This window comes from Acartia tonsa, chromosome 15 (assembly GCF_053477335.1).
Source record: "Acartia tonsa isolate MP-2025a chromosome 15, ASM5347733v1, whole genome shotgun sequence".
NCBI classification, from domain to species: domain Eukaryota; kingdom Metazoa; phylum Arthropoda; class Copepoda; order Calanoida; family Acartiidae; genus Acartia; species Acartia tonsa.
In genome coordinates this window covers 1,009,374-1,022,762 of record NC_137274.1, presented here as the reverse complement: position 1 = coordinate 1,022,762, position 13,389 = coordinate 1,009,374, and the positions used below count along the sequence as shown (strand labels likewise).

At 33.5% G+C, this 13,389-nt stretch overlaps 1 protein-coding gene across 1 annotated transcript in view; it reads right to left on the bottom strand.

Annotated features, from left to right (window-relative positions):
* LOC145307541 (uncharacterized) overlaps nt 1–13,389 on the bottom strand; it is a 50,918-nt gene that overhangs the window by 21,612 nt on the left and 15,917 nt on the right. The window contains exons 14-21 of the mRNA XM_080149999.1: nt 13,282–13,353; nt 11,125–11,193; nt 7,643–7,724; nt 6,922–6,968; nt 5,116–5,211; nt 4,131–4,172; nt 1,668–1,759; nt 986–1,076 (exon numbers count right to left, since the gene is read on the bottom strand). Of these exons, the coding sequence (XP_080006125.1) occupies nt 986–1,076; nt 1,668–1,759; nt 4,131–4,172; nt 5,116–5,211; nt 6,922–6,968; nt 7,643–7,724; nt 11,125–11,193; nt 13,282–13,353 (591 nt within the window). The remainder of the gene's footprint in view (nt 1–985; nt 1,077–1,667; nt 1,760–4,130; nt 4,173–5,115; nt 5,212–6,921; nt 6,969–7,642; nt 7,725–11,124; nt 11,194–13,281; nt 13,354–13,389) is intronic.

Here is a 13,389-nt window from a genome sequence, read left to right as displayed (position 1 = left end):
TTCCTAGTATTTAATATTAATATTTTCCTAAATAATCAGATTTTCAGTATATACTGTCTAGGAAGTTTTTTCCAGAAACCTTTTTCTCATTTATTTGTACTGCAAAATAACAACACTATTTATGCAAACTCTACACGCATCCTGTTGTGAATATGGGTATTTGAATATTGTAGGGAACCACTCCTCTTACGTCATGAATTGGCCCAACTTGGCTAGGTTTTTAGCCATAACGGCCTTATCCAATGGAATATCTTTATTTGCTTGAGTTATTCATAATGTATATAATTGCACCTTTGATATAAGCTCATATCATATCCAACCTATATTCGCCCTTTAAAACAGTGTGCAGGCATGATCTGTACTTTCAGCCGTTTGGCAGCTAGCAACCTTTAAAATTCAAAGATTTTTGTCAATATTCGTTACCAGCAATATTTTACCGTGAACTGCAGTATATCCCAACTTTATATTACTTACTAGCGGCTATGACCCTAGAGGCCTTTAGTGGCACTTCAAATGTTTGTTTATTTTATTTCAAATATATATGTCTATGTTGCGTTCAAGACATACGTAAAAATATTTTTCTTGATTATATCGTGATTTCTCTTGGGAGAGTGGTAGTACCACCCCCCAAAATATTTATAAACCTTCCCGGGCCCTATGAGAAGCTACCCTGTTACAGAGAACTCAATCGACTTAGTGGTTAGCGAGATCCTTTGGTACAAACAGACCCTTCCAAGAGAAATCCCCACAAAACAGTTGATCTTAACATAGATTGAAAAGAAAATATTTTATGTGCCACTAGAGGCCTCTAAGGGCTTAGCTGCTAGTGTTAAATAAAGTATAAATAACTTTATTCTCTCACTCACTGACTGAGTAACTGACTAATTTCAATCTACAGAAGGGGTAATTTTGTGCATCATCATTGGGGATGTGCATCAATTTATCAGCCATTGTCCTATCCCTTTAGATCCCTGCCCCCACTCACCTCAATGCAATCTTCTACACTGATTGCCTCTTTCATGTTACAATCTTTTCCTCCATTGGCACTCTCTGTCTCTATTTCCCTTCTTCGAGTCCTATGCAAAATATGTATGTTAGAGAGAGAGATAGAGAGAGAGAGAGAGAGAGAGAGAGAGAGAGAGAGAGATAGATAGATAGAGAGAGAGAGAGAGAGAGAGAGAGAGAGAGAGAGAGAGTTAGGCGAAAGGACAGACAGATTGAGAGACAAACAGACATACAAACAGAAGGATTGATGAAAAATAGACAGAAAGACGAAAAAACAGCCAGACATATGGAAGGACAGACAGACAGACAGAAGGACAACAGACAGAAGATTAGACAGACAGAAGGACAGACAGACAGAAGGTCAGAGAGTCACAAGGACAAACAAACAGAAGGGCAAACAGACAGAAGGACAGACAAACAGATAGACAGACAAACAGAAGGAAAGACAGACAGATAGACAGACAGACAGAAGGTTAGACAGATAGAGGGAAAAACAGATAGATGGAAGGACGGACAGACCAAAGGACAAACAAATGGAGGGAAAAACAGAAAGACAGACATAAGGTGAGACAATCAGATAGACAGACAGACAGAAGGATAGACAGATAGAGGGACAAACAGAAAGGTAAAAGGACAGACAATACAGAGAAGTATTCTCTAACCTTTGACCAACCCCGCAGGATCTGGAGCACTTTGACCACTCTCCCCAAGAGCCCCAGGTACAGTCCACCTCACACAGATTACTGTAACATTCCTAGACAATTACGATTCTAGCATATGTTAACCCTTTACAGTCGGGCCCCTTGCCGCACCTTAATCGGTCGGGGGGGGGGCGTTCAACGCCCCCCCTAATTATCTCAGTTCCTATTAGAGCTAGAGGGCTAAATTTTTTTGTGCAAGTCCCCTGTTTGATAATGAATTTCCGACCTTTCATAAGTCTAAGTCAATTTTCGCTTCCTTCACCCTTTTATTTAACAACCTTTGTTTTTAGGTCTTTTTTTATTTAAAAATTTCAAAAGGCTGTAATTTTCTTATTTTTGAAGCTAGAAGAAAAATTTTTTCCCAGAAAATGTTTTTTTTTATGTAAATTTTACATTAGAAATATCAAAATATAAATTTCAGCGGCCGCAGCTGTACTTGGCAGCTGCCAGCCGCCGCAGTCTGCGGTCGGCGGGAAAACGGCGGCGGATCTTCATGAAATTTTAATACGTTATGTAGACATGTAAGAAAAGCTTAAGTTTAAAATTTGAAGTCTCTAAGTCAAAAATTGCGGCCACAGGAGCCTTTTAAAGATTTCTGGAGACCTGGAGGATCAGGACCTGCAGGATCATACCTGGAACCTGAAAGTGACTTGAACACCTGTATTTCATATAAGGATGTACTACTAGAAGATTTTTTAGTATTTTGGTATGATAAAATGCTTTGTTTTAGTCAAAAAAATATTTTTGCTCTCTACCTGGATGACCCTGCCAGGTTTGCTGGCATCCTGTGCCCGCCAGGATGGAGATATTCAAAAAATTCCAACTCTCAGTTATGTGTCATACCCATACTTAAAAAGTCAAGCAGTTTGGGCTCTTTATCTTTCACACACAGAAAATGAGATAGAAAAAACCGGATGGGGGGGCGTTCAACGCCCCCCCCCCGACTGTTAAGGTGCAGATCCCAGGTTCATAGTTGTACGGCATATAAAATCCTCAGCGTAGACTCACTTTGTTTACAAAGAGTATTTTTAAAATATATGACTGTATTTCTGGGATTGCACATTCAAATCACTCTTTACAAGAACTACAGGTACACTGTTAAAAATAATTTTTTTTTAGCATCAGATAATACTATATATTCTTCAAATTAATGTATAGTATCAATCTGTACATTCTAGCAAAAAAACCTTATTACGATACAAGGAAGATTCCAATACTGTATTGAGTATTAGTTATTGTTCTGTGGAGTAACATGTAGTACTAAAAAATGTATTTGTCTGTAGAGTATTATCCGATACGATACAGTGTATCAAATATTACTATAGTAAATAAACTTTACTCCAGCGTATTTTCCCGTACTCTAGAGCATATCAAATATTGCTATTTTAATAAACTATTCTACAGCGTATTTTCCTGTACGCTAGAGGGTATCAAATATTACTATTTTAATAAACTATTCTACAGCGTATTTAACCGTACCCTAGAGAATATAAATCGATACTAAAAAATGTATGGGATCTGTATAGTAATAATTGTTGTGTTATATAGTATTACATAGTGTTATATATTAATTATATAGTTATAGCATATTTACGGGTCCAATACTCTCCAGAGTATCAATTGATACTAAATAAAAAAATTATTTTTAACAGTGTACAGTCTACCTCACACAGATTACTATAACAATCATATACAGAATACAGATGAGATTCTAGCATATGTTAATGCAGGTCCCAGGTTCATAGTTGTACAAGTGTAAAATCTTCTTGTAGACTCACTTTGTTTACGAAGAGTAATTTATAAATATACGACTGTATACCTGGGCTACTAAGTAAAAAATCACTCATGTAAGGTAAATAACTATCACATATTACTGTAGCATTCCTATATACAATACAGATGAGATTATAGCATATGTTAATGCAGAACCCAAGTTCATAGTTGTACGAGTGTAAAATCCTCATCGTAGACTCACTTTGTGTACAGTAAGCATTTTTGAAAAATATGATTGTGTTCCTGGGAAAATTATCCACTACAAGAGCCCCAGGTACAGTAGACCTTACACAGATTACTTTAACAGTCCTAGGCAGAATGCAGATGAGATGTATGTATATGTATGCTGCTATCTTGTAATTGTGCGCAGAATCCAAGGTTTTTAGTTGTACAATGTACATGTAAAAAAGACTCATCAGAGGAAGCTTTTAATAGGGCCAGTAAAAAAGGGGATAAAATAAAATTTTTTTGGCCAATGTATCTTGAATGATGTCATTTATAATAATGGACCATTCTAAAATGACGTCATTTGCAATATTTTAGTCGAAAGTTTTTAATTTATCACCTTTTTCAGAGGCACTATAAAAAGCTTCTCATCCTGTACTAATGTAACCATGACGTATCTATGAATTTAAAAATCTTTTGTCTTACCCCATGATCCGTTTCTTTTTCTGTACAACTGCTGCCTCCAATCTAAAAATTAATTCAATCTATCATTTAATCTATCAATCAATCTATCAATCAATCAATATAACTATTAATAAATCTATCAATCAATCTATTGATAAATCTATCAATCAATCTACCAATCAATCTATCAATCAATCTATCAATCAATAAACTTATCAATCAATCATTATATCCATCAATCTATAATTCAATCTATTAATCAATCTATCGATCAATCTATTAATAAATCTATTGACCAATTTATAGATCAATCTATCAATCAATCTATTGATCAATCTATCAATCAATCTATTGATTAATCTATCAATCAATCTATTGATCAATTTATCTTTCAATTAATCAATAAATAAATCTATCAATCAATCAATCTATCTATTAATAAATCTATCAATCAATATATTAATAAATCTATTAATCAATCTAACGATCAATCTATCAATCAATCTATTGTGGCATCCTGCTTCCATCATTTAAGTTTATACATATCTATCCCTGTCCACATTCCTCTAGTTCTCCAACTGAGCCAGACCTACACTGATAACCGCCACCGTGTCCCATCCTGTTGTATCCAGAGTTAGTTGATATATATAGGCCTTTGTGTGAACATCTCACCTCTTGCTTATATTCGGTAGACTGTAAGCCTATATGCCTAGGTTGTCGACAGTCTTAACTCATTATCCTTTGTGCACGTGGTTTCTGTCCTGTACAGAAACGAGACGCCAAAGCTTTTCATTAATATAATCCTAATCCATATTCTATAAATAAATAACCTATTGATTTGCCAATTCTGCCAGTTATATGTATAATAAATGTTCTATTTTTTATGAAAATACCTGTGTTAAATTACTGATATATTATTGCGTCGAAGCTACTCTATACTCGTATTCCGGTCTGTCCGAACATCCCCTCATACGTCACTATCAATCATATATCTATCTATCTATACCTGGTTTCTATTCCTAGTTCTAGTTCCCTTCCCCCCGCAGGATCTAGAGCAGGGGCTCCAATTTGTCCAGGTACCCCACACACAAACATCTCCAGTCTATGCAATACATTTTAGATAAACAGATACATAGATAAATAGACATACAGACAGATAGATAGATAGACAGATAGATAGACAGATAGATAGACAGATAGATAGACAGATAGATAGACAGATAGATAGACAGATAGATAGACAGATAGATAGACAGATAGATAGACAGATAGATAGACAGATAGATAGACAGATAGATAGACAGATAGATAGACAGATAGATAGACAGATAGATAGACAGATATAGAGACAGATAGATGAACAAACATCTCCAGTCTAGGCAAAACATTTTAGTTCAAATATCATCCATCAGAGCGGTTGTTAAAAGCGAGACTGTTCTATAATTAGGTTCGGTCCATTCGTCCGTCTGTCTGTCCGTAACGGATAGCTTTTTTTTCGTTAATTTAGGCATGTTAAAATTATCTTATCGATTTTAAACTTTATATGATGATTACAGTAATATTTAGGTACGATTTAGAAAGCGTAGCAACTCTATAATCATTACCAGAATGTCCGTATGTACGTGTTGATTTTTTTACTTTTTAACAACAAATTTTTATTTCCTAAAATTGTAAGTATGTCCATAAACATTATCCTGTATCAAGCAGTTTTTCAACAAATTTACTTACAATTTTGCTACCACTCTTATACATTTATTATATTCTGATTATTCAGTTCTGACACTATACAAGTGTTGATGTCCGTTTGTCCTACCATTTCAGTGCTTCGCTTTTATGGATGTTGTCATCCTTGTTTTAAATGTAAATCTTACTAAGGGGTAAGACAATGGATGCTAAATTGATTTACAATGATAATAAACAAAACTACCCCATTTGTAGATTAAAGTTATTGAAAACTTTGTACAAGGAAGCTAGTAAAAGTGACTGACTCAGATTATGACGTCAAAAAAATTAACCAATGAGAGGCCAGTATAAAATGTAATTAACCGATGGTAAAATGTATAGTGGCCTCTCATTGGTTTATTTTTTTGACGTCATAATCTGAGTCAGCCACTTTTACTTGCTTCTGTACAAGTCTATTAATATTTAATAAAAGTATCTAATGTTTTTGATCCAACAAATGAGTGGACGAGTAAACCTAGGTCTGTCAAGCAGTTAGCGAGGTCTTAAGCTACATGCAGACTGACAGACATCTTTCTACTTTGCTTTATAGATTTGTAGCTGCGCTTAATATGAATATAATTGTCCTTGATTATAGGAATACCTTGCCAATGCAATGGATATATTATCACTTGGATGTTGTACCATATTTTTATGAACTCTAATAAAGTGATACTCGCAACTGGCTAAATCAACTCTCTTTACCCCATCCCCTCCCCTCCCTACTGGATGAACAAACTGACCAATAAATGAGGTCCATGTTAGCAAGCTAAATATTTCCTCTGTCCATATATCTATGTATCCTTATGATAAAGTAACAGGATGTCTGTTTGTTTGTATGTTTGTACCAAAGGATCTCGCTAACTGCAGAACTGATCAGGTTCTCCTTAACAGGGTAGCTTCTCAAAGGTCCTGAGAAGGTTTATAACTATTTTGGGGGAGGGTACCACCACCCTCCCAAGAGAAATCACAAAAAAATCAAAAAAAAATTTACACAGAGACTTGAACGCAACATAAAAAGGTAACGTATTATTTAAAAAAAAAAAACATCTAAAGTGCCACTAGAGGCCTCTAGGGGCGTATATTGTATTACCTCATCAGATGCTAATAAACTTGGTCTTGTCGTAGATTTTATCAATCCTAAATACCAATATTAAAGAAATCTATATGTAATAGCATTTACGATATCTCGATATAAAATAATTGTTTATATTCTTGGGTGTATAAGAAGTCCTTTTTAAGAAAATGAATCATTATTTTAGTGTGGATGTGAAACTGATTCAATCATCTAGGTATCATTTAGAGATCATCATTTTCTAGTAAAGGGATGTTGGCGTTGAAAATTTTGGTACCAACAACCCCCCACCGCCGCCTCCCCCCTCCCGAAATATTTAAATATTTTTAAGAAAATCATTAAACCTTAAAAAATTAAGTTTAATTCTTTTGGTTCGACAAACAGACGGACAAAACAATGTACATATGTCAAAGGAATCTTCACTAAAAATATGGGCTGGAGTTCTGAACTAACTGACTTATTTTCTTTTTTAAATTGGCTCACTGCCTCTCTTAAATCAATGAGGCTCGCTAACAATTTTTGTGAAAAATCCTACAAAATCGGATAGAAAATCTACAAAAATCAAATAGAATCAGAAAAGGGTTATTAAAATAAGATTTTTTATGCGATTTTGGAGGATTTTCCAAAAAAAAATTTAGCGAGCCTCACTGATTTTAGTGAGCCAGTGAGCCAAAAGGTTTTGTTTTAAGAATCCAATTCTGAATCATAGAGTTGCCTCGCTATTAAAAATAGTAGCTACCTAATGGCAGAGCCCAATCTAGAGGATCTGGATTTTGTATTACTGTTATGTTTCTGGATACTGGGTTGTTAGTTGAGGTATCCTAAAACATATATCACATTATATCAGAGTACCCAAAAGTTATAAAACTTTGGGCACCAGAAAAAGTTTTAAGTCAAATACGCCCCTAGAGACCTCTAGTGTCAATTTAAATGTTATTTTTAAAATAACAGTCTATGTTGCGTTCAAGTTTCTACGTAAAAAAAATTGATTTTTTGTGATTTCTCTTCGGAGAGTGGTGGTATCCTCCCCCTAAAAGTTATAAACCTTCACGGGACGTATAAGAAGAACCCGATCGAGATTCTTAGGTACAAACAAACATACAGACAAACACAAATCCTGTTACTTTATTATAAGGACTAGCGGCTGTGCCTCTAGCATCTAGGGGCTATATATTCGAAGGGATATGAAAGGGCAGAAAAATAGCTTAAAACCATATTTATAAAAAAAACATTGCAGGACCTATAACAGTTGAATCCATTTTTATAGAAACTGAAATATAATCTATGATTACGGTTTTGACCCTCTAAAAAACGTAATCTACCATTCCACTTTCCCCTCTCTTGGTAATGATATCATGATTTTTGTAGTCTACCATTCCAATTTTGCCTCTCTTGGTGATGATATCATAAATGCCGATACCATTTTTGAAATGTACCATTTCACTTTCAAAAGAGGCGAAACTGTAATGGTGGTTTACACTTTTAACATCGACATCATTGTAAATTACGTTAATTGTAGGAATTTATAAAATACTATTCATAATTAAAAAATTTTTATGTAAAATAAAAATAATAACTAGAATATACCATTACTATTATGTCGATTTAAATAAGGAAATCAATGTTTATGAATATGCTGATATGTAAACATAAATGTACCATTCCAGTTTCGCCTCTATTGAAAGTGGAATGGTACATTTCAAAAATCGTATCGCCGTTGATGTCAGGGACAAGGGAAGGCTATTCTGGCAAACAATGCTTTAGAGCTGATTTCATAGATTTCCAGTTAAAACTAGATGATGAGATTATGCAACTTTTGGCAGAATTTGATGAGAAACTAAAGCATTATTTTATTAGTTTTTGCTCACTTTACTACAAGCCATGCAAAAAGGATAGTCAGAGATTAGTTCCATGTTCAGTTCTGAGATTAACGAGCTTTTTACATATTTTATATATTTCATCTAAATCATAGACTACTCGTAAATTATATGTTTAATAGTGAATAAAATTTATTGAAAATCCCAAAGAGTGGATAGCTGTAATATTTTTAAAAATATTTAAGATTGTTTAGATATTTATCTCATCTAAAAATTTTACATAAAAAAAGTTTTTACGACACCTATCAATAAAATTCTGAACTACATAACTATTCTTTTCCAAATCTTAAATTTTATAATATATGTTGTGGTTTAATTTGGTATTTCTTGACAACTTCTTGCCTCTAATTGTGAAACAAGTTGGAGGGAAGTGGCGAAATGGGTAATATAGATTAGAAGCTTCCCTGAAATCATGATTTATTATGTACTACAATACTAAAAACAACTAATCTTCTCCAAATATTAACATTTACAAACTTTTTACAGAATTTAAAATATGGGTAATTTCCCCCATAGTGCTTTGTAGAGCACAGAATCCCCCCTTTCCCGACCATTAATTTAAAACAAATTGTAAACGACCAAAAGGTAGAGAGTTCTTTTGGTATAGCATTAAGGAAACCAAAAGATATAATTCAAATAAGGAGTGGGATCAGTGCTTGATAGGCAACTTTGTGGTAAGGCACCAATATATGTTTTTTTTTATGCTTATTTTAAATTAAGTTGATCGTCAAATAGAATTTAGTTCTTTATGTTTCAAGGTCATTTATTTTTAAAAAGCGAAGCTTTTCTATAATTAGGGTCAGTCCGTAAGTCCATCCGTACGTCCATCCGTTCCAGTTAGCTTTTTTCGTTAATCTAAAAAGGTTAGATTGTCCTTTCGATTTTAAACTTTACATGCTAATTCCTATTGCAGTTAGGTACAAATTGGAAAGCGCAGCAACTCTATAATCATTACTAGAAAGTCCGTACGTCCATTTAAAACAAGCTATTACAACAAGGTATGGTGTTATAAGCGAAGCTTCTCTATAACTAGTCTTAAAAACGTTAGTATGTCCTTAAACAGTAAAATGTATTTAATCAGTTTTGCAATAAATTTAAGTACAATTTTGTATAGACATATGTTCAGTTTATTCAGTTCTGTCACTCTATAAGTGTAAATGTTTGATTTTCCTTCCAATTCAGAGCTTCGGTTTGTGGATGTTGTCATCCTTGTTTTAATAAGTAATGAGCAAAGGATTTTATTTTGAGCTTTAAAGTAAGATGTTTTTTAGTTATTGAATCAATTTGAAACTTTTACTTTAACTTGCTCTGAAGGGTTAATTAGGAAGTGTTTGAAAATGAGCCGAAGTAAAAATTTGTCAAAATATTTTGTTTTTCGTTTTTAAACAGTTACAAATTTTATGGGTAAGAAAAATTTATTTAAAGATTTTATTTTTAGGAAGTATTTAAAAAAGTTTTTTAATCTCCCCTACTGTGTTATTTTTTTTAAATCGGTCTGCTAATAGCATTAACAATCAGGGTTCGGCAGCCGCGCCTCAGCCTCACTTATAAACCTGCTTGTGAGCAGAAAAAGAAATTTCAGAAAGAAGAATTGTCTGCTAAAGAGCAGTTTTATACATATTAATATTAATACTATAGTGATAATATGACGATATCACTGAGGCTTACACGCGGCTTACTCGGCTGCCGATCCCTGTTAATAATCTACACAATTTTGATGAGGTTTAGTGAATTTAGATTAACTAATTTATACTCTAACATGATCTACTACAAGCCCTTTTTAATAATGGTTGAATCATTGATAATATTACACACTCATAAAGGTTTCGTGATTAGGTTACATGATTTTAATAGACTTTTTGTTCAGACAGGCCTTCCCTTGTCCCTGCGTTGATGGTATCATTACCAAGAGAGGGGAAAGTGGAATGGTAGATTAAGTTTTTTATAGGGTCAAAACCGTAATCATAGATTATATTTCTGTTTCTATAAAAATGAAGACTGTATAAGAACATTCGCTGTACAAAATTACAAATTAAAAAATACATAGATTACAAATATTGGTTGATAAGTTTATTATTCTGGAACCAACTATTAAAAATTAATAAAAGTTATAAAACTTTGGGCACCAGAATAAGTTTTATTCTAATCCCCTCTCCCCTTATCTAAAGATACTTTATTATTATTATTTGTAGTAACCAAGCTACTCTATAATTTACTTTGTATGTCCTTACAAAACAATAGGGGGAAATGTAATTTTGTTCCAAGGAGAGAGGGGTCAATGGGCTGTTACTTACATTGGTATCCAAAGATTTATTACAAGGATAAAAAATGTTTCAATGTTTACCTGATCTTTATCTATATTTCTAAAGTCGTCTTCATTACAGGAAACTCTAACATCAGTTTTGGGCTGAATCTAAACAGAGAGGTACTGGTTAAAATGGATATAGAATATGTGGATAGTGTGACAGGGAAATCTCATCATCAATCCATTGATCAATCTATCGATAAATCTATTGATCAATCTATCGATCAATCTATCGATCAATCTATCGATCAATCTATCGATCAATCTATCGATCAATCTATCGATCAATCTATCGATCAATCTATCGATCAATCTATCGATCAATCTATCGATCAATCTATCGATCAATCTATTGATCAATCTATCGATCAATCTATTGATCAATCTATCGATCAATCTATCGATCAATCTATCGATCAATCTATCGATCAATCTATCGATCAATCTATCGATCAATCTATCGATCAATCTATCGATCAATCTATCGATCAATCTATCGATCAATCTATCGATCAATCTATCGATCAATCTATCGATCAATCTATCGATCAATCTATCGATCAATCTATCGATCAATCTATCGATCAATCTATCGATCAATCTATCGATCAATCTATCGATCAATCTATCGATCAATCTATCGATCAATCTATCGATCAATCTATCGATCAATCTATCGATCAATCTATCGATCAATCTATCGATCAATCTATCAATCAATCTATCAATCAATCTATCAATCAATCTATCGATCAATCTATCGATCAATCTATCAATCAATTTATTGATCAATCTATCAATCAATCTATCGATCAATCTATCGATCAATCTATCGATCAATCTATCGATCAATCTATCGATCAATCTATTGATCATTCTATCAATCAATCTATTGATCAATCTATCGATTAATCTATCGATCAATCTATCGATCAATCTATCAATCAATCTATCAATCTATCAATGAATCTATCAATGAATCTTTCAATAAATCTTTCAATGAATCTATTGATCAATCTATCGATCAATCTATCAATGAATCTTAACAGATGGATAGAATGGATATAGAATACTTGGATAGTGTGAGAGGGGAATTTATGTCGTCAATTTAGGTTGCTAAGATGGTCCTCACCTATTGGTCAATATGTTCCTCTATAGTCAGGGCAGGGTATGGGGTAAAGTCATGAAAGGGGAAGAGGGGGGGGGAGGGTATGGTTTAATTAGCCAGCTGCGAGAATATACATGCAAAAGTAAATTCTCACATATATATTCTTGTATTTTTTTTTATAGATTTTTAGGGGTTAGAGAAAGTTAACTGGAAAAAAGTATTGCCTTGGCCCAAAGCAGGTGCGACATGGACTGTTTAGAATGGATATAAATATTGTGACAAATTCTCACATATACTGATAAATTGTTTCTCCCTGCTAGCTAATATGATACTGCCTTTTTCATCCATCTTATGACTTTACCCCATCCCCTACCCTGACAATGGCCAATAAATTAATGTACATCCCCCTTGATAATACAAAAAATTACCCTTTCTGTAAATTACATTTAGTGGTTGAAACGTTTGGACACTTAATTAATCAATTACCAATGTCCCCAAAGTTGCTTAACCAACAAATAATAAAACGTTATTATAAAACCTTTGGGATTAGTGTAGTAAAGAGCCTAATGTCCTCTCCCTTTCTAAATCGGATCTTGGACATAATAGCCTCGTATAAAATAGCCTCAGACAAAAATCCTCTTGGACAAAATAGCCTCATGAGATTTACTTAAGAAAAATAGCCCTAACTATTAGATAATGATCATGGCTTCAGCATTCGGCCCCCTTGCCTGCCTAGCCGCGGGCGCTCGGTCCTATAGCTATACAACCTAACCTAACCTAAAAATTTAACAAAAAAAAATTTTAGAAAGAAATTACAAATTGTAAAAAAAGTCCAAATTACTTTTTGTAGTTAAAATCTACGAAAATTTAATTGTAATCAATTTCTGATTTAAGAAAAAGCTTTAAAAACAGGTCTTTTTGTAGATTTTAAAAACTTTAAAGTGCTTGTGTGATAGCAATTTTTGTGATACAGAAAAAATATTTTGCATGGGTCATTATTTTTGCATAAATCAACCATATTTTGGCTGAGGGCCAAAAATTTTAACAAAATTTTTCCAGGGCGGGACGACTTAATACCATATACTCACCATATAATTATTGTTTGACCAGACCTCGACATCAACTTGGAGCTTTATCCCGCAGTAATCTCCAGGTAAACTTTTAAGAAAAATATATTTTTTACAGACAGACAGACA